Source organism: Acanthochromis polyacanthus, chromosome 15 (assembly GCF_021347895.1).
Source record: "Acanthochromis polyacanthus isolate Apoly-LR-REF ecotype Palm Island chromosome 15, KAUST_Apoly_ChrSc, whole genome shotgun sequence".
NCBI classification, from domain to species: domain Eukaryota; kingdom Metazoa; phylum Chordata; class Actinopteri; family Pomacentridae; genus Acanthochromis; species Acanthochromis polyacanthus.
In genome coordinates, this window is record NC_067127.1 from 14,372,442 (window position 1) to 14,395,532 (window position 23,091).

General features: G+C 39.4%; 1 protein-coding gene across 28 annotated transcripts in view; it reads left to right on the top strand.

Moving 5' to 3' along the window:
• LOC110961804 (neurexin-1a) overlaps positions 1-23,091 on the top strand; it is a 254,010-nt gene that overhangs the window by 208,901 nt on the left and 22,018 nt on the right. For 18 of the 28 annotated variants that reach the window (XM_051960402.1, XM_051960401.1, XM_051960404.1 and 15 more), the window contains 3 exons: positions 1,212-1,383; positions 7,274-7,363; positions 8,800-9,119. In XM_051960402.1, coding sequence (XP_051816362.1) covers positions 1,212-1,383; positions 7,274-7,363; positions 8,800-9,119 — 582 coding nt within the window. The remainder of the gene's footprint in view (positions 1-1,211; positions 1,384-7,273; positions 7,364-8,799; positions 9,120-23,091) is intronic. The other 10 variants (XM_051960415.1, XM_051960417.1, XM_051960418.1 and 7 more) reach the window with 1 other exon arrangement.

Here is a 23,091-nt window from a genome sequence, read left to right on the forward strand (position 1 = left end):
AATGTCTAGACTGCATTTCTGATTAATTCAATGTTATCTTCATTGAAAAAAAGTGCTTTTCTTTCAGAAATAAGTACACTTCTAAGTGTGTATGTGTTTGTTCCCCTAAAGACCCACATGGCAGCTTTGCATAAAATGCCTAAGCTTGAACACAGAGTGCACTGGGAGCTCAAGTAGATACAATCAACAGTATAATTGGCCTTACATACATTGGCAATACATAGTATGCCTATTTGTGCAGTTAAAAGTTTTTTTTATGAAGATCACAAAACTTCCAGGAGCATTGCCATATTTAAAAATAGCACATATGCCGATTTAATATGGCTGCCAAAGCAGTAATCCATACAGTAATCTGCCTTATGCTCCACCCAGCAGGTCTTGCAGTTTAATAAATAGACACTTAGAATAACACTGCACAGTGTATATGCTCAGCAAACAAAAGTTGTGGTAAACACTCCTCAAGGAGAGCGTATGTTGCTTTATTTGATACTCCAGGAGGTGAGGCAGTTAAACAGCATAGAACCAAAATCAAAAAAAGGTTTGCTAATGAATTAATGAATAATTTCCATGTGTGTTCTTATTTGGACAATAAAAATACTCAATGCAGAGGCTTTTTTCTTGTTTCTGGTTGGAATTATGAATTATTCCTTATTTGATAATAATAAAATAGGTTCTTATTATAATGCAAATCCTGGTTCTCCTTTGTAATCACCCCTCTGATTGAGACCAACAATTTTATGTTTAAAATGGGCTTCAGGCCTAAAAGCAATGGCCACATAGTTCCTTTCATTAAGCCAGCGGCCCGCTTATCATTCAATTATGGCTTTTCTATTAGGTCATCAGTGCACTTATAGAGTAGTAACTCACCATTGCCCTTCAGACATTAAGTTGAGTGACTTGTCTTCCTAGAGCTACTGTGAATTAAAGTAAATGTTTCATGTGGGATGCAGGAAACACAATGTAACTGGTGAATATGTGTGAGTCCTTATTTTCTGTAAGGACACACTGTTCACACATTTACAATAACATTTAACCTTTCCCAAACAGCACACTAAATTAATATTAATGTGTGGATGTATCCAGGAATTGCAAGGAAACTGCTAGAGTAGAAAAGAGCGGCTGAACAATATGATTTGCTTTATTTTGTACTGTGCGTAGCAACGCTTCTTGATTACTAAACCCTTTTGTTTTCTGTGTTCTTCTCTTTGCAGGAGAAAGGAAACATTGCCGTTGTATTTAATGTCGGAACAGATGACATTAATATTGAGGAGACATCAAAGTTTGTAAATGACGGAAAGTACCATATAGTGAAGTTTACGAGGAGTGGGGGTAATGCCACTCTGCAGGTGGATGACCTGCCAGTCATTGAGCGCTACCCCACCGGTGAGTCACCCCCTTTGTCTTTAATTATATCTGCTGCTGCTTTAATGCAATAAAATGACCAAGATATTATCGAGCCAACCTTTATAGCCTTATCTGTTAGGATGTTTTTATGTTGACTTGGCATGTGCTTTAATTGCTTTTTTATGTTTCTGTTTCCAGCAGCTGTTAAGAATGACACCAATGTTGCTGAGTTTTTCTTCCTCAAATGTCTGCTTTACATTAATCTGTTAATGTAATGCTGTTAAACAGCTATACATATTAATAGGCCGCACTTGAAGTGGCACGGCCTAAAATATGAACCATCTAAAAAGGCAACCACCCACCCGGTTTACAAGTCTGAATTTAACTCCCCATATACATAAATAATACACCTACAGTTTATGGTCACAGTAACCCAAATCAATAGACTATTTACAGACAAATTAACACTTTTATTGAGGCAAGTAATTGTGTGCCATTTCAATATTTATTTCTCTGCCAATACAGTAGATTGATTGAATGAAGGCGATTGGGTTGACAAACCTGTAATAACACAGTCAAAGTAAATCTGTTGCTTGCTCAGAGTGAAGCGGCAGACGATCAGCGACATCGCAGCAGCTAGTGTAACCAGAAAAATGCACTTTCACATTAATCATCTTCACAGCATACACCACAATTACTCAAAGACAAAAATCAGGCTGTCTTAATTTTCTTCATCATTAGTGTTACTAATAATTTCATTTGTGTTACACTTCTCATAAACACGGTTTACATGACAGTAGAAGATGAATTCACTAATTACTGCCCTGTGTAATGAGTATTAAGTAATTGAAAAAGAATAGCATATGTTATTGGTTCTTCATTATAGGATTGGAATAGTCAAACTGGAAGTTTATTTTTAAAATATACTGGTTACTGATAATGGCCAAAAAATAAACCTTTAGAGAATGTGTTTTTAAAGTCTGGGGAAAATGTGACATTCAATGGGAGAAATATACAGTAATCTACTGGAAACAGACAACAACTCAGCAACACTGGTATGTTTCTGTAGAATGTCAAAATGTTCAAATGTTAGTAGTATGAATTTAAATGCTACTGCTTGTGTTGTTGAAATTGTAAACTTTTTTCACTGCTTCAGGGCTTCGACAAAAGCTTGGGAGGATTAAAGGAGTGTGGAAATGACTGTTGCAAATGCAAACACCAAAAATTACTGCGGGAACAAGTGTGGCATTTATTTCCACGAGAGTAAAAAGCTGCAGCAACTGAATCACCAACATTTGTCAGATTGTGAGCATGCACAAAACGAGTGGGGCCACAAAAACAAACACAAGACAAATTGAACCTGTCTCTCCCCTTTTTTGCATAATGTTTGGTGACCTTTTTAGCTATGACCAGCGCATTCATCCAAATGAAAGAGGGTTTTATGACGGGGACTCGATCCTCGCTGCTTGCCTCAGGTGGAAACTGGAAACTAATGGCTTTTGACATGTTGTTGACAGGGCAGTATGTACAGCAGGGTTAAATGCCTTCATGCGACGACAAACACCCTCGTACCCCCGAACGACTGATGATACATGCGCGGCGCATAAACTGGAATGAAGTTGGGGAAAACAACTTGTTGTTGTTGTTGTTCTAATTCACATATGTGCAGCAGTGATGAAGGTGGTACATTTAAGCTTTTAATCCCGCAGAGTGAAATATGATCGTGCTCATTTCGGCTCAGTGTGAAACGAACCATCTGCTAAAACGCTATCACTCAAGATTGCTGACATACACTTGCTAGTTAATCATTTATTGGAACGTGTATTGTCCAACAGGGGAAAACGTTGCATGATATTTTTAACATTGGTTGTTAGCGTATTCTGAGTGGCAATGAATTCTCTGTGTTTTTGAATTTAGGTGTTTTAAAACGTTGAAAAGCTGGGTGGTAACACAAGAATAAATCCTCTCATGGTACGTGCTGAGTTGTAAATGCTGCAGGGAAATGTGACCGATCTCATCCCCACCAATCATGCGTCAGTGACAATGCCAAGTCCAGCTACCTTATTAGGCTCGTCGCAGACTAATTACATCTAATCACAATTACTGCGCAGTTCCTCCCCTCACCCCCAGCACACAAAGCCATTATTCTCTCAGCTCGCCTGTAGTTTGATTAGTATCCATGTATGCCTCTAACGCACTCATAATAGCAGCCCTCAGCCACTCTTAGGCCACTCACAGATCAACAGTGATTATAATAAGAGGAGACAGCAAAGATAAAAATGATGGCTGGAGAGTGAGAAAGACAGAGAGGAGGAGTTTATATGGGAGGCAGCGATCGTTCTCAAAGCAAGGAAATAATTGCTTCACCAGAGCCTCTATTGCTGCCCTGGTAATCTCATTAAAAAGTCTCGTACTGCATACTTATGGGCCATTAAAAGTCTTTAGTACAATTATTAGAATCTAAAATGCAAAACGCACACGCAGACTCATAACTAGCTGTCTACTTGTTGTAGTTTACTTCTCTTTTACTTTATTCTTGCCCTGCTTTTCATTCTGCGCAACACACAAAGGGATGGGCAGTAACAACAACAACAAAAAAAGCCCCTTCTCCTGAGTCTTGGCCATGGAAGTAATACCATCACAATGGTGCTGCCAGGCCCGCAGGGTACAGTGCAGTATCCTATCGGAGCACCCAATGAACACGCGCTGCACACAAAGATAATGGAGAAGTCCCTGGCCTTATTCTTTTACTGTTATCAGAGCGTGGTGCACTTACACAGCTCTCTGTCTCTCACTCCACACTCTTCAGCTCCCTGTTCCCTCTTTTTCTCTCCTTTTTTACTACTATCTGTCCACCCCTGCCCCCGTGTCGATCTCAACCTCTGTCCTGTTTTTCCACCTTGCCGTGTGGAGTCTGATTTGTGGGATACAGGAGGAAGAGGGTTAGCTTTATCCATCAAAGCGCCATCCTATCTGCTCTGTTTTTTCCCCTCTGTTCTATCCACGAGCCCATTCAGCCTATTGTGCAAGCAGTCATCACTGAGCATGCTGTTAAGAAAAAATGGTGCATTGACTGCCACGGTGAGAGCAGGGAGAAAGGGAAGCAGAATAATCAAAATAATAGTGAGATTTGTGTAGGTTCCTCCCTTTTTTAATTCTCCCGGCTCCATGAACAGAGGAAGCATTTGCATATTTGTTCATTTAATGTGGCGAGTGTCCTAGGGCTTGTAATGAGATAAAGCTCCCACCTTATCTGACCACTTTATTAACAAAAAAGAAAACAAGTGAGTGAGGGCAAAGCGGGTCGGTTGGGACGGCTCAGCTGAATCGCTGCTGTCTGGCGGAGGAGATAAGCCCGGCTGTCCCATACCAAACCAAATCACCACTCAGCAGCAGTCACAGGCTCCGCTTGCAGGCAGGATGAATGGGCTCTGCTGCTGCATCAAAACCCAGGGGATAGCATTGTTTAACACTCCAGTGTCCCACAGTGGGGATCAATACACGATCAGACCTTGATTATATCCACACTTAATTAACCTCTGTATAAGGATATAGTGAGCGTGCCACACAGTGCCGAGCCAAACAGATAAAGTGCCATACTGTCTTTGAAAATGGAGCATGGTTTTGCACAAATGTAGAGGATTTTGGCACAGTGGCATGCTGTGTGTGAGGATGAGCGTGCATCTGCGTCTGCGCCTCTGCTCGCCCGACACTCCTCTGTGTCTTCCCATTAGTTTTCTTGCCTTCCTCATTAACAAGTTGTGATGCTTGTGGCAAAATTTTAACTGGCAGCATGTAAATAAAAACAGTAGCTGTAATTTTAAAAGAAAATTACAAAATAGTGACTGCTAGAATGCTAAGCAAGCAAGCACATCAAGGAATTCTTATTAATGTAATACTGAATGCATTAGGAAGAAAGCCTTACTAATGACTGGTGCTCTTTTTAAGTTTAAACTCATGCGTCCTCGCTGTCCTCTTAACTGCTGTAGGCTAACTGTTCTCCAGAGCCCAGTTTGATGCTGACCTCTCCTCAGATGAGGCGTCACAGTAGCAGGAAATGGAGAGGTGACATAACTAACACCCCATGACTGACGAATGGAGGTGACAGAAATTAACACAAGACCACAAATGTTCCGTTGCAAGAGCAATCAAGGATTATTCATTAATTTATCGCGTTCAAGAGATAAGGAAGCACAGCTGTGTTTGTTTGAGCCCCAAGAAGTACACTATTTACTCCTGTTAGACTGGCATATTCTTTAGTGGAGCTCATTAAGCCTTTTTAAAAAGTGAAAGAAGCTGAGTAGTTGCCGTTGAGTTTTACATATAATTTGGAGATGTCAAGTTGAAAATGGCACACATGTTCAGGTTTTAAAGCAGAGTGTGAATGTGCATTGTGTTTAGCAAATCAATGCCGCATTTAAAGCGATCTGACTGATAGGGAAAGAGTGTAGAAACTTGAAAAGTACAACAAATATGCATCCATTACCACAAGATTGGATTCTTTGAATGTGCATTGACATAGTTTAAAACTGCTGCTGTCACAATAACCAATCAAATCAAATAATACATAATATGTAGCTTTGTCGTAGTGCAGAATGTATCTTCCTGCATCGGTGTTGAAGGAGAAGTGTTTCACTAAACCTCCATCACAAGCCTTTGTGCTCCAACCAGGCACAATCAGCACCAGCCAAATTCCATGAGCTGTATACACACCATTTAAACCCTTTTTTTGTGTGTGTAGCTGATCCCCAACAGTAATTCAAGGTGATGCGATTAAAAAATGTCTCTTTATGCGTCTTCTTACATCTAAGACCTTTCATCAGACCAACTGTGCATCTGTTACAAGGTTACCTCGTTTCCTTCATGTCTTTGCGATCCTTTTCCTTTCGGAAGCCATTCTCCACCGAATCATTCTTAGCTACCGGATCTTTTATCTGCCAGAACTGAATTAATATAGTTGATGGGACAAACATTGTCAATCTGCCGGAAGAATGGAGCTGACTGAATTCAATCTCAGCAGACAATACCGGGGGGGAAAGTACTCAGAGACAGTGCCACTTTGCTGAAAGTCTTCTGTTCTGGAGAGGTTATTGGCCTTGACAAAAGGGTGATGCAGAATTTGCCCTCATTAATGCCAAAGTGCCCCATCCAACCTTGGAGTGGAGTTTTTCTAAAACTGCTCTTTCTCCCACTTGACACTTGTTTGGCTTTTTTCCTTCTGAAAAAACATTTTTCCATCGACTCTGACGTCATCAAAATGTATATTGTGGCCAAACCCGCGACTCGTCCTCCTTTATGACTCGTAGCTTTTGTCAAAGCTGTTTTATTAAAGGTTTTACAATGTATGTACCTACTTTGACATTGTCTTCTGACTTTTCTCTGACTAGATGCTCTGAATGTATAATGTGTTAATTGTTATATGGCAAATAGTTTATTATTTCTTGTCAATTAGGCTATTCATAAATGGGGTGGGCATTTGTAATATGTTAAAGTTAAATTGTGTTATCCTTTAAACCATAAAAGGTGGCTTTAATAATAGATTTAAATGATGTTCTTTTTTTGAAAATGGATATAACTAGTTTAAAAGCCAGTTAAAAAAGACATAGAGGGAAATGGGATGGAAATATTTGGGTAAAGATTTGGTAATGGAAATGTATAAATTTGTGATTTTGGTTGGTATATAACGTATCTATTAACTTAGATGAAACCGTTACATGCTAGTTTTCAATTAATATAGGCCTAATTTGTTGGATAAAATAAAATAAAGTTTGTTCAAATAATGTTTTCGTAAATATTGTTTTTTTTAAATATACAAAACGTTTTAAATATAAAAACCTTGTGCAGTTGTATAGCTTCAGCATTAAGTATGATTATTTAACCTTTGACCTTACAGATTGTAACCAATGAAATGTCTCTTTAAACTTTAAAGGCAACATTGATAACGAACGCCTGGCGATTGCTAGACAGCGAATCCCATACCGACTTGGTCGAGTAGTTGACGAATGGCTACTCGACAAAGGTAAAATCACTGATTAAAACTTCAAATAAAATAATTTGATCATAACCAAGTTGCAGCTATATTTTGTAAACGATAAACCGAAAAAATAAATGTTCAGTAAAACTTTAAAATCAAACTGATTTGAACAGTTAAATTTAGTTTGTAGTGTTTGATACTTTTCATAATAATGTATTTATTTTATAGATGTTTTAATACGTGTTTATTGTCAACTTATGGTTAAAGGGACTGTAAATATGAATATAAATCCACTTACTGAAGTAATATCAGCATTGTTAAAATGTCTATAAATTACTGTAGCATTTTGTTGTAAACGCATAAATGATAATTTTAAAAGTTTAGTCATTCATTAGTTGCTAAGTGTTCTTTGAAACACTTTTGAAACATACACAGTACATATACAGTACAGTACATTATGTAGTGTCATTTGATCTATTCTGATTAAACTGCTAGAAATGATAAATAGTGTGCAATATGAATTGGCATCAGAATTTTGAGTCCCTTTAACAGACATTGTAAATATGTATAGGGCATTAGATAAAGGAACTGTAATATAAAACAAACTGAGTGCATGCTTTGTTTTTTTATAGTTCAATAACTAATTCATAATTTTCACTTAAAATGTGAAATTAGCCCTATCATTTTTATGTTTTGTCGTTGCTGTTGTTGTTTCTGTTTTTGCATCATGAAAATGCTGTCATCAAATGTTTGTTTTATTTATTTATGAATTTGTTTGTTTTTGGTTTCGGTTTTTCGTGTGCCCAACCATATCCGTTCTGACTTTAATTTTCCTTGGTTGTTTTTGCTAAAAGGAGGAATAGTAACAGTTAGCAGTAATTCTTGCTTCCTGTAAGACAAGTCCAGTTCTCCCAGCCTTTGGGCATTTTAGAAGGTTTTATTTATTTATGTTTTTATCGCTTGCTGTGTTCCAGGTCTGTAAATGTTAAAATCTAAAGGGAAAATTGCAAGATAGCAAAAGCAATGTACAATAAAATACATGCTTTTAGTTTTGTTTTATAAATGTTTTATATGTTTGTTTGATTTCCCAGGCAATTTGCTGTGAACAGTTTGTCCATTTATATTGTTTTCAAGATTATGCTATCTTTAGAAGTGTAGTTAAATCTACTGCTTTCCCATAACATTGCTACTTCTTCTTAATCATCTTTTCTTGCTATTTTAGATTAGACTGCCCTTTTAGCAAAGCCGCATTGATTTTCCAAATCCTGCGTTTTTATGTTTTATGTGTTTCTTTTTGTAGGCATCTCATCATTATAACAGCAATAAATTACCAGGGTTTGCCTCCACAACCCGTAATTTATTGGTCTCATTAGCTACTGGGCAAATAATCTGTCTTTCTGTCCTTTTATTTCCTGTTCAGAAACAGTGGCCGAGTCCACATTTCAACATTCTTGTATATATGTAACATTGTTTTTCCACAGGGCGACAGCTTACAATCTTCAACAGCCAAACTACTATACAGATTGGGGGCTGGGAGCGAGATCGGAGTCGATCCTTTCAGGGCCAGCTTTCGGGCCTCTACTATAATGGCCTGAAGGTGTTCAACATGGCTGCGGAGGGGGATCCCAACATAAAGATCCAGGGCAGTGTGCGGCTGGTGGGGGAGTCGCCCTCCTCTATCACACCGCAGTCGAGTACCACAGCCAATCGCTCGGAGACGTCCACATCCATTATGGAGATCACCACCACCACGGCATCAAGCAGGAGAGTCAAGCAGACTACACCACGAGAGCCTCAGCAGGTAAGACCATCTCTGATCTTTGATCCATTCTGTAATTCTCGCAAGGTTCAACACGAGGTTCAGCACATTCTGGATCCATGTAATAGATCTCCATTAAGCTCTTACAGTATATGAAGAATGCATGCCGCATTTTATTGTGTGTGTCACGTCTTTCTTCTCCTTGACTCTTCTCACCTAAAACTAAAGGAGAATAAGTCCATTGTTCCACAACTGGGAGCAGCCCCACGGGCACGGTGTTGAGCGTTTCTCCCGTTTGCAATCAGATATGGCGCCATGAGGTGTGTGTGTTCGAGTGATAACCATCGTAGAGGTCCTCCATCATCTTTATCTGTCCTGCATGAGCGGTGCAGCATCTGCAGGAGCATATTACTTCTCAAATGTCACAATGTGTGACTAAACAATGCAACACAAAATGTGTGTGCTATCCGATGAAATGGCGATCAGACCATTGTTCCATAGTCTCTGCCAAGAACAGAAGACATTTTTCATTAAATCCCTTTCAATACATCAGCAGCCCTGAATTTTAAATGAAGTATAGTCTGCATCTTAGTTGGAAAAATGGCTTTATTTCTTTCACACACTGTACTTAAGAATGTAGTGGTTGCAGAGGTTTTTAAAATGTAAATGTGAATTAGCTTGCAAGAAACAATCTAGAAATACCTGCGCACCTAACAGAAGGTAGTATTGACTCATTTAGGTCAATAAGAAGAATAGTTTTAGTGGAAGGAAGCAGTGTTTTCCCCACAATGCAGACAGAAACAGAAAATAGTCCCAGTGCAGGAAGTGCTTTGATGAGCTGTTTGTATAAAACTAAACTAGAACCCACAAGAAGTCTTGAAGCTGTACGAAAACCAAAAATCGACCCCAATGATTTTTGAGAAATGTTTGTTTTAATTATCACTATGCTAATCTGTAATAGCATTCAGAACTAATCAAAACTGAGCTTATTTATTTCAAATAATGGGAATTCTACAGTATATGAATCACTCAAGTAAGGTCTGACAGGAGGCAAGTCAGGTGTATTTGTGTAGCTGCACATAAACCGTCACACAGCAGGGGAAACACATGCAATGTTGAAATGTGTGTCAAAAATTTCAAATAACCTGTGAGTCAGTTGCAGGAGAAGCATGCACAGTAGCTAAATTAAACACAGTTGCAGTCTAAAATGACCCTTTAATCAGGGATTAATCAGCTTTTACAAATATAGTATATAATCATTTTGGATTTAGCTCATTTTGGATTAATCGGATTGGGTAATGGAAGATTATAGCATCTTAAGGAAGGGTGGGTTTAACTTCACATTGAAAAATATATACCCTAAAAAAATGTTTGATTTTTAATTCCCCTTTGACAGATTATGTAACTTTTTTGTCATCAGAGTTTGAGACAACGTTAATATATACATGTCTCAGTCCATTTTAACCAGTTTTAGAGAAAAATTTTCAGAGCTTTCTCATTGTCCTGCTGTGCTGATTAGTTTCACTGTCGAGAAGAAACTCGTTTCTTGAAGCACGTTCGATTTAATTCCACTATAAGACCTATTGTTAGCTGTCATCTTAACTGAAAGTGTAAAAAAACAGCTGAACCTTGAAAGTTGATTGTATCAGCATAGTCAAACTTGAGCTTTCACTGTAAAATGATCAACTTCATTCAAAGTGAACGAAAATGTCAAGTTTCTCTTTCATTTTCCCAGACTGTTCAGCCCACAGCTCATGTTATGAAATGACAAACTCCCACAGATAATTTTCTCCTAGATTTCAGCTCAGCAGCAGTAAAGACCGCAGATTACTGGCTGTCCCCTAACTCTCTCCCTGCGACCCGAGACCATCATAACCGTTTGCGTAAGGGTCTGCAGATGCTGACAAATAATACAATCATAAATATTGATCCAGTGGAATGGCTTTCTCTCAGACTCAGCATGGTTCCTGAACCGTAGCAAGAGCATGTAATGCAGGTGAAATATCAGACAATGGACTATAATTATATCCCAGCTCCATGCAGTGTTATAAATTGCTACCAAGGAACCGAGAGATTGGCAGAAAGGAACAGGGCTTGATAAGATGGATGCCCATCTTTTGCAGGCCTTTTCATCTAGAGGGGAATAAAGTATATAAATGACCATGACAATTCATAGATGTAGTATATTACAGAGATGGGCATTTTGTGCCATGCATCTGTCTATTTGGATATCTGACATTATGCTATTATGGTAATCAGATTCGCCTCGAATGTTATAATCAATACCGATTTACCTTGAAGCAATCACATGGAGAGTTAGCAATGTACAATTCAAACCTAAAGGTCTTTTGAGAATCAAAAATCTACTTGCGCCTCTTGCCTTAAATGTATACAGTATGTCAGTAAGGCCAAATATGAGTTAGTGGTGCTGCCTTTTTAGCTAATTTAATTTAGCCGTTGCACTGTCAAGTAATGTTGCACCTTTACAGTGACGTATAAAGGATGGAATGCAGGATAGTCAAGGCTAACTGTGTTGGTTTAGGTTTTTATCTAATGCATTCATACGGAAGAAAAGGTCACAGGATTAAAGAGTTGCTCAGTAATGTGGGTGGAGAGATGAATGACGCATGCAAAAACGTGTGCATTGGGAGATGTCAATGTGTTCAGTTTGATTCAACGTGACGACCTTCCCATGGCGAGCTCCTGCGGTAGGACAAAACAGTCTCAGGACACTACACTTAGAAAGGCATCATGTCTGGCCTCAGTAAAAAGAGATGGTGCATTCACTGTCCTTTCTCTTGAATAGTCAGCATTTTAATCATTGTCCAGCTGTTCCATCTCTCCTCTGATGGGGAACGCAATTCACTGGATGCTTTTATATCCTAAGAGCCTTACATTACTGGGACACATAAATTTTTAGTATGGCTGGCCCCAGTGGAAATAAAATGGCTAGCACAGGCAGCGGCAGTATCAGGCTCTAACCACTGAAGCTTAGTGAAAAAGGAAATGTCGATCAGACTGTCAAAGAGGGCAGCTGGAGACAAAATAACAAGAAAAAGAAATGTGAGAGCCGTTATAGATAGATAGATGGATAGATAGAAGCTTTCTTATACAACCTGAGGGGCTACCTAGTCTTTTCACATATGAACAGGCAGATTAATATGTACACAACCCCAAATTCATATTGAGTCCTTAAAAATGTATTTTTTGTGTGTGTTTGTGTATTGCATGAAGAGAAAAGACAAGAGTTTTGATCATTTAAAAAAAAAAAAACTACTCAGTCATGGCAGATGCAGAGTGCCAAACACAAAGCGAAAAACTTCAAAGACGTCTCTTTATTTGAGTAAACTGATGACTGCAAAAGTGAAAGAATACTAAATGAACCAGAACATGATTGTATAATCTTGGTAATCAGTTTGGCGACAAGCACACACAATCTCTAGCCTCTTGGAGCCAGCCACTCCTGATATATGCCCTCAGTAAAACTGAAGTGTTACATGTGGCCGACAGTGCTGCCTTGCTGTGCAGACGCTGTTGAAATTCCAGCAGATTGAAATCCTTCAGTGGCACTGGCTCTGCAGATTTCGGGTGTGTCTGTGTGCATTGGCCCAGTTATCTCCGAGGGTGAAGTCATTGCTAATCATCATTAGACTAATGACTTTGAAGGGTCTGGCTTCTCAGGTGCCCCATGAAAAAGTTCTCTAAATGCTTAACTGGGGTTATATTGTTGTTGAATACTGTGGGCCTTGGCTTATGGGTAACATTACATTAATGTCATTCTCCTCAAGCCACTGGGTGTCCACTCATGCTTTATTAACGGGAATATTATCATCTTAGAGCAAGCTGGCATAATCAGCAAAGAAATGCACCATGGGAAAAAAGCTGATGACTCAGAATATTTTAATTGTGATTTGGATTTTACATTTGCTTAAGGGATAATTGGATTGATTCAATTCCAGGACTTAAAGCCCACTCCAGTGCAGAGATAGTGGGGAAAAAAAGGGGGACCTAGCCTTGATGTTACCTTTTTTTGGGATATGTCTTGAGGCTTCTTGACGACGAGCTTTTAAACTTGGGTGTCAGATATTGTCTGTAGTGGCTTTTTGTGCTGTGTGCTTCCTGCCCTATGCGGGGGAGGTATCTTATTGTATGGGCTGGACTGTCATGTCTTAATGAAGTGTTTGCTCCCTGCAGCGGTGCCTGGTCACATCCAATTAAACCATAATACACTTGTGTATGCATTCACAAACAATGAACCAGCTACCGTACACAAATACACACCAGGAAATGCTGCTCCTCTCTCTTGTAGGATTTGGACTATTCCTGCCTCATTTATTTATTGTTACAGATAATTAGCAAGTTCTTCTCCTCGTTGCGACTGAAAAGTTCTACTTTGTTGGAGGCAAGTTTGAGATTTTGAGTGCAGTATCTGCTGGTGTCAATTTGGAGGCCGAACTGCCAACACACATAGGTCTAATGGCAACACTAGCTGCCAGTGGCCAGGTACTGTTAGTGCTGTGGTGACCAAGCTCTATATAACTGGGCTCCATGGCCCTCTACCAAACTTTAGAATGTTTTTAATTTATTGAGGTGAATTTTTTAAAAATATGGAAACTCTGCACTTCTTTTTAGAATGTTTAGTACCATTTGATAGCAGTGCTGCAAATGTGTAAGTTTGGGAATGGCGTTAAATGTAAGGCTTCTGAAAGATAATATTTAATACCAGATGATGCTTAATCAAAAACCACTAAAGGATGAAAGATGGCACCCTTTATAGCTGTTACCCTCCCAGCAAAGGGGAAAAAAAGAGACAAGTGTCTGCTATCTAGAAGAGTCACTGAGAGCTCTTGACAGTGATGGATCCTCACCTGCATTGCTCTGTATTATCAACCCCGGCCAGCACACATACAGTATATAAATCTCACATGTGAGACTGCCATTCACAGCCAACGTTGTCTGCAGTTATATCCTCTAAAGTTAGTTTTGAGTTCAGCTTCATGAAGAAATGCAAGGAAAAAGCAATCATTAAGAAAAATGTTGCAGTTTATACAGTAATGTCACACAGCTGTGGTGTTATTTTGCATTTTAACATGTAGAACACAAACTTTCATTTTTGTATTATGTTAATATTCAATTTACTATCAGGCAATCAATCTCCATTTTTTTTCTTTTGAATGTGATTTCCCTTTTATACATGTTTGAAAATGGAGGAAAAGTAAAGTAAGGCCTGGGTACGGTGACTGGCAGCCGTGAATGTCATTCCAAAATTTGTAATGGTCCATCTAGTAGATGAGGTCAGCAGATAGCAGGAGTCATTAGAATTTCTGCTCCACTGACCTTGAATATCAAACATAAGACAGCCCTCACTTAAGCACAATGGTCATTTCTGACCTCATCTGACGTTTCACGCTTGCCATGTTTCTTTTATAACCTTTGTACATTGAGCAATCTCAGTTTTATAGTTTGTTGCTGGTGAAAAATCAAGAAATGCTGATTATAGCTTGTTCCAAGCTAGAGCGATTGGCCACTGTGTCACATCATCGCCACCAAATAGCCAATTGCCTCCACTACCTCTGAATTAACCCTGGGTTGAGGTGGATGTAACGGCCATTCAGGGGAAGTGAGGAACATTCAAAACACATTGTGTGGGCCATTTCATTTGCACTCTCAGCACATGGTTCAGTTCCGGCTGAACTGGCTTGTAGTGGCTCTGTTTGTCTTGGTCCCTGAGACGAGGGGCAGAAACGTGACCCCTCTATAATTCACAGGGATAATCGAAGATTTGACATGCTGCTCGGCTACACCTTCTGTGCAGTGTTTGGCTATCTTCGAGCCTCCCGCACTGGCTCTTACAAATGCTATAATAAACTTAGTGTCACAGTAATCTTGCAGTGAAAAATCTTGTGCAACTTAGAACCCAATAACCGTTCAGTCTGCATCTTCTCTTTTATAATCTTCCATGCACTGTGTCTCTTTATTGTGTTTAGAACCACCTTTAGGCATCGTTGTGATAGTCCTAATACTTGTAGGGATTATTGTTTTACAAATTGAGGCCGCAATAACGCTTCACAGCCTAGATTTAATACTAATCCTGCATGCATCAATATTCAGACCTGAATCTTATCTTAGGGAGGAGAGCAGCTTCTTTAATTGCACTCCATGAGGTGATACTTCATTCTTGAGCTTTAGGATGATTCAGTCTTCATTTTGTTTCAGAGATATATCTACATCTACATTTTGACATTGGTCTTCGATATTTAGGAGAGATTTTAATATGAGAAAATCTTTAGTTTCCTGCTGTAGTTCCTATCTGTTGACAGTAATTTTAAACTCATTTAATTGTCCAGTAAACCGCCTTTTTTTTAAAAAAAAAAAAAACTAATTTTAGCTACCTAGAGTTGATCTTGTGACAGTGGTTCCCCCTTAACTTACAGATTGTTCATTTTCTGTTGTAAAAAAGCATAATCAATCTGTCAGTTGCCTAACCTGTTACACAATCACTCTTTTTGTTCTTATACTGTATTATTCTTCTCCTAACATTGACATAGGCATTAGTTTCCTCAATTGCAGCTTTTGCCAAGTTACTAAGCAACAGGCTGCTCATAATACTAAGACTAACATGAGCTGACTTTTGACTGACTATAGGAAATTACCAAAAATATACTTCAACTAATGGAGAAAAGTGGAAACATTTAAGAACAAAGCAAAGTACACACTGTATTCTGAATGGCAAGCCATTAAAATTAATGTTCCTGCTCATTTTATTGCTGAATAAAAAGCAGAGGTTTACTTTATTTGCCTGTTTCATTGCATTAGGTGTTGTACCCATCTGTCAGACATGTGATCACCACTAAACACGTCTCACTGCTGAACTTCAAGACTTCACTTTTTTTTTTGTTTTGTTATGATTTGTGTTTTGGTTTTTTTTAATTTATCATGGCTCTGTGTCTTTAGAAAGACGAGACAGCATCGCACAATTTCACGCCAGGATTTTGCCGTCTGTCTGCCAGTGAACTCACATGACAGTTGAATGGAATATAGAATTTGCCGAGCTTATTCCTAGCAGATGTATGGATGACACCCATGTGGCATCAGTTCCTATTTGCATGAAGTCGCCATAAATAAGTGAGAAAACAGTTTTTAAAAATGACTTTCTAATGTCGTCCCATTCCTCATCTTCCCTTCATTTTAGATACAAATTTTAAACCCATCCTGTCTCCCTAATAAATTATTATAAAATAGTAAACTTCATTGTCTACTTAAAACTACTAGCTTTCCTTGCACTTAATAATATGATCAAATAGACATTCATATACATAGCCCACATTTTGTCAATAATCCAAAACTCATGTCAAAGCTGTTCAAAAAGAAACTGTTTATTTTGTTGAGTCTTCACAGAATATAATCAGAGCCTGTTTTGTAATGTTAATATCGCTGGACTGGGCAGAGATAAATGGGAAATTACTGATTTGTAAAATGATTGTCCGTTTTTTTCGATCCAGTTTTCTTTTCATATTTGTATCAGGACCTGCTTCTCACATTACTAACCAAGTGGAACTGTTTTCTTCAACTCATCGAGAAGCAGATCTCATTGTAAAATGAAAACCAGCCAGCCTTCTTTTTACTCCTAAATTCTACCTCTGTCTGCTCACCAATTAAACAAAAAACAAGACACATGCACAGCAAGCTGAGAGGTTACTAAGGAAACACACAATGCTCCACATTAAAAAGGTGAGGGATTAATCAGCAAGGGTTCAATCACGTCGAATGAGTCTTATTTCATTCCAAATATTAAGCTCAACTGTCTTGTGGACTTAGAAACATACTGCAGTGTTTAGTCTCAGTGTCAGTGCCCTATAAGGTTGTGGTGCCTTCAATTATTCAGCGAAAGAAAACATCCTTGGGATAAGATTTCCCCTGCAATGCAGATGTATGGGATTGACCATAATGCTACTGAGATCCTGTAAGCTTGAGAAAAAAGAGCAATAGCTATCGAACATCTCGCTTCACTGACAGGTGCACTATTGATTTTTTGGGGGTTTATTATATTTATTATCTTTTTTTTTTTCCTTATGAAACAGCCTGATACCCACCGAAGCAGAAGAAACAGAAAAGCCACAGTGGATAATCCAATAGACACACGTGTAACAACAGCAATCATGTGGTGAGAGCACGTTGAGTAGATGGACAGCTCTCCTCTGCAGCACTTGTCTGTCTCACTGACCTCCCCACCTTGTCCCTAACGTGAGGTGTGTGTCATTTTCGGTGGTCCTGGAGCGTGCTGCCCCAGACCCAGCCACGGTTTGTGCCCACCCAGTGCTGACAGATGGCAATGGAGGTAACGCTGTAGACCTGCAGTGGCCCTGGGCCCGCGGCGTTCACTCTCAGCGACAGGCCATATCCATCATCTCAGCCTCACCAGGGGCCATTATGGAAACTGCCCTTCAACACTGTGTTGTACACATAGAGTCCATGTGACTCACTGATCCAATCCACCTTGGCAGGGGTGAACACATACATGCCAGTGAGCGTTCACTTGATTTGATGAATGTTTGCATTTTTTGATGGTTGACAGAAGCGACAGGCTCGTCTGCAGCAGGTAGATGATCGTCACATTAGCCAGCTGAGAGTGCCCCGTCCTCCTATGGTGATTCATTTTGTGTTCGCTTGTTTTAAAGTTTGCCTAAAATTGTTCCGGCCAAGTTCATCACAGAAACTGCTATTATTAAAATAGACAACAAAGAAGCTTTTTTTTTTTTTTTTTGCTTTTTTGCTTTTGCAGGTTCCACACTACTGGCAGCATTACAGAGGAGTGCAGATTGTCCCACTAAGTCTGTTTGGATGACAAGAATGAAACCTACGCAGTGTCTCTGTTGTTTTATAAAGTGTTGGTTTGTGCGTGGAGGAGATACTGACACTGACAGCTTTACAGCATGTTTTATAGACCATATTGTTGTCTCTCAAGACATTTGCTGTTGTGATTTATTGAAATGGAATATAGCCCTAAGCCAACTGTTAAACATAAGACACAATTTGTCCTACAGTGTGTTGCCCCCACCTGCACGGCACTGCGATCAGCTGGTTAATACATTACATTCATGAACAGGAACACCGTGCCAACTGTTCACTGAGCTGTGCTGAGCTCTCTGCGTTCTTAAAAATAATTTTCTCAAAAGCAGATAGAAGGTGGAAGGCACAAACCAGCGTATGCATCCAAAAGCTCCGTTACTGATGAGAGTCATATTTGACATTTTAATTCCAAACCAGAAATCACATCCTTCTTCTTTCCTCAGATGAAGCCCATAATTTATTCTTTGAGTTGTACAACCCAAATGCAGTGTATGTGATAGCAAAGAATAAAACTTTCCATTACGTATGTAGGGTTTCATACCAGCATGGTAAATGAGTCTCCGTCCTCAGACAGCCTTAGATTGAGATCCTACTGTACATATTGAACTTGGCTGGTTGTCTTCGGGGAGCAGCCATTCTGACACCAGACCAATGCTATAAAAGGACATTTAGGGACGGATGGGAAGATAACATGAAGCAATGTCATTACCAGATTGAATTAAGATAACACAAATTCCAGGTGGTACAGAAATGGAATCAGACATCTGCATGCCTGCAAACAAAGCCTGTTACATTGTCAGACAAGTGCACTTGAGTAAAGGAGAAATAAAGAAATGGCTTCAGGGAAAGGAATGAAAATATCTAGAGTAATAATTTAACATTTTGTTTGAAAACTGATGCCACTGCTGTATCAGTACAGTGAATACATCGAAAAGGCTGATCTGGCTCATGTGCTATAATAAAGCTTGTTTGCTTCATCTACAAAAAAAGAAACCTAAGTTTAAAAACAACATTGTGTGATTTTACAAGAGGTTATGTGCTGGAATATTTTTGCCATCATAACTGTAAGTTTGCTCAGGTGACACTCTAAGAGGGGACTGCTATTGCATTTAATTTGAAGTTTGGTTGCTTTGGATTAGTGTGACTCACTGGATTTAAGATGCAGGTATAAGCGTTTTCATTTCAAGCAGCTTTGTCTTCTCCTTCCACTACCTGCATGTGGCTGTTTTCTTCACCCTTGAAAACAACAACAGCAACATCCGAACACCAGCCTGTACCACAATTAAAACTTCTAGCTTTCTGATGCAGGATAACAGGATGCCTGGCAATACTGCTGCTTTTTTTCAGTGTTTTATCCATTTTAATCACAGTTGTCTCTTTGCATCCAAATGTTCCACCATAACAGTTCAAACCATCACTATTTTGTGGGAACATAGAAGCTGCAGCTTTTGTTTAGCCCCGCCCACAACAGCTGTGGTCAGATTAAAGATATACAAACAAGTCAGACTGTTTTTCCTCTGGAGCAGATTGACAGTGGTATGCAGCCAGACCATTATGTACTACAGAATGGTTTGGCAAAGTGAGACTAGCCTCTGCGTCCGGTCTTTGTGCTCAGCTTTGCCAGTACAAGAGTTGTAACAATCTTTTTGTCTCACTGGCAAGACAGTGATGAAGCATTTTTCTCCAAATTTCACAAGTCAAACAAAAGAAATTGAAATACAGAGAGTATGTATGATTATTTAAGCGCAAATGAACTGCAGTCCTGAACTCTGGCATTACAACACCGCCACAAGGATGGATTAGTGTGGAAAAATCAATTGTACTTGAGAGATTCCATAAATTGGCCCCAACTTAAGCTTTACATTTTTTTTTCATGATTCCCACACTTATTCTTTTTCAATCTGTTTTGTTTCCTTTCTACTGAATGAGAGCATTGCTCATTAGTTTATAGCGTTCGCACTCCCTCTGTGAATGACAAACCCCGACCAGGAGGACAGGAATCTGATTATGATGATGCTCTGTGGGAGCTACAGGCGACCTGGTCTGCTGTTGTAGGGCAAATCTGCTCTTCCTCTTTCCTCATGTCATGTTTTTGCAAACGTTACACATGGGAATTAGGCCTGAGTACATTCATCTCAGCAATGATGGCATCTATATTAGGATGACAAATTTGTTCCTGTCACCTCAGGAGGGACTGGGACTGCGTGTCAAGATGCAGGTAAAGTCAGGAAGACAGTGATTTGTGGCCGAGCTGCGTATCTCTTCCTCTTCGCTCTCAAAACATACACAGCCCCATGCTTAGATTTGTCCGCTATTTTTAGAGTTTGAGAGGAAAGAACATGAAAATGAGGAATTACATAGTCCCTTTGGCTTGAACCAAGTTATTTCCCCAAAATGACAAGTGTTTGTATGTTAGCATTTAGATAGAAAGCGGCATGATTACAAGCCATTCTCTGGTAATTGTTATGCCTCCCCCGTTCCCCAGCTTATCCTTAGTGTATGATATTCCTCCTGGGCAGTTCTCTGCTCTCAGGCCAGATCACTACCAAGACGAGCTCCAGACACGCACAGAGCTCCAGATTCGATTTCAGATAACGAAAATATCAGGGCATCCAGAGGGGAAAATGCTTCAATGCTGACAGATTTCATTTATCTAAAAAGTGTAAAAGCAAGGATAAGGGGGAGGGACAAAGTCGACCATGTAATATACTTCTATGGAGCAATGTTTATGCATAAGCAAGAAAGAGAAGGAATGAGAGAACACGAGGAGGAAGCGTAGGAGGTAGATGGAAGCAGATAGTGTCTTATGAATATCATATTAAGATTTTATCATTTAGAGCATGTAGCTAACAGAAGGCATCCAGCCTTCCTCCGTGTAATCTGCTAGAAGCTGTATACTACATGGCAGCCGCTCAATATGCACTGTGCACCGTGAGGTGACTCCAGGCACTCGTCCATATTGTGTGCACATTATTTATATGTTGCCACTAATAAATAATAAGTGTCACACTTAATTACAAATCAAAATATCAACTGTTTATCATGCGTCACACAGACTGTCTTAAGTTGTCCCGAGAGGATGAATATAGGCACCAGTCACACATGGTTCACTGTGAGTCAGTGACTGACATGGTGATAGTGTGACGCAGACACTGACTGGGAAATGGACTTTGTGTTTCCTCCCACGCAGCCAGACAACTTTCCTGGTTACTTTTGGTGCCTGAGCCATATCATACGCTGTGCTAAGTCTTGAATTTGCATTAAGGCCATGCGGATGACTGTTCCTGGAAAATAAGCTGAACGGGGTCCTGAGGGGAACTTCAGGAACATCTACAAAGCAGTGCCTTGAAGCAGCCGCATTAAAAGGAGTCCTCACACAGCAGTGTTCTCAGGTCCCCAAGAGAGAGTATGTTTCATGAGGGCACAGGCATGTGTACATTTTGAAGCAGCTCTGTAATTACCTCATATCTACATCCTTTTTGTACAGTACACCTTTACACTCTTACATTAGCCCCCACCTGTCCCTTTGTATCACTCTCTTAAATGCAGCGTTTCATTTTTACCCAACAGAAGATTTTCTGACCGTGTGCACCAAACTAACAATTGACCTGTCACTGCTCACTCATTCCCGTCTTATTGTTTTACTGGAAGCTAAGTCTATTAATTCCCTTGACTTTGCTTCCACAATGAGAAATTTATCAACACACTGTTGCATTACCAGCAACATTTAAACTCAACAGCAGTAATGGAGCACAGTGCTTGTTCACAGACATCCATGCACCTGTTTTGATTCAGTCTGGGAAACAGAAATAGTCAGACTTAAATTATGTTTTATAATCCTCAGTCTTTGTTCATTTGAGTCATAATAGAGAATGTGCGCATTTCTGTAAGAAACTACGCTTTTATGTTCCCACACTTCATGCCGTGGGTGTACCAGGTGTGTGAAGCTGCCTCCCAGCACCTTGTTAGACTGTCTGGAGTGCAGTGACTTAAGCCTTGAGGAAGATGTATGGCAAGACAGGGACATGTGGGTACCAGGGGAGGAGATGGAGAGCCTCCGACCATTCTTTTTTCTTTTTTTTAATGACACTCTGATACTCAGCCTGAGGTCCAGTTGCAGCAACAGCTGCTTCATTTTAAATAAAGCAAAGCCCTTCTCCCAACAGGGACAGTGTCTCATAACTGAGCAAGTGAAAACAGCTGTCTGCTATGGCTAGTTTTACATTATGGCGTACACAAGCAGTCAAAACAGAATGAAGAACATAGCAATTATTCAGAGTTAATTGCCTTTGAGAATGTCAGCATCCTTTTTCTTGAATTCCCAGCTCTGAAGATCACACTACCTATAGAATATACTCGGTGGCCTTTTTAAAATACTATAACACATAATAAAAAACCTCTAGTAATTACTGATAGCTTTTAGCAATACAATTTATGTGACCTCATTATCTGATGATCTCTAAGTTGAAGTTGAAAAGTAAAGAACTGTTGTTTCAAGAAGAGTTTTGTTTATCAGTTTACTGTAGTTTAAAATGTCATATTTGCCTATTTTGTTCCCAAACTGATATTTTTAGTTATTTGTTTTGTATATATCTTCTTCATTTAATATTAAGGCTGCAGCATATTAACTGTCAAAGAGATCAGACTGCGTGATGTCTAGATTTATTTCTAATCTGTCAAGTGCAAACATATTTTTTGATGCAAGACCTTGCTGTTGTGACAGAAATGTATGAAAATGCATTTGTACAGATAATAGTAACAAGCGTTGCTCAGTGAAACATTCTTTTTGCAGTTTACAATTTTCCAGTTGCATTTCAACAATTTGCTTCCTGAGCAAAAAATAATGATGCACTTGGTTTTGTTTATTGCTACTTTGCATATATTTTGGGTTTATTTATTGACTGATGTTTCTGGTAGTGGCTGTTTTGAGACTTTGTTGATCCATTTGCTGAAAATGCAGAATCTGATGTAAATCCTCCTCAGCAAGGATGTAGTAGAGAATAGCTCCATTTTTACCCAGATGGTTGTTCCCCTATTGTTCAGCACTGTATTCTGAGTCACAGTGGCAATCTGTTGTGGCACCATGAAGCTTTACGTCAGGGCTTTTCTTAACTAGCTGAGAAAGAGAGAGCCAGGGGAATTAGATGTTGTGGATGTGTGTGTG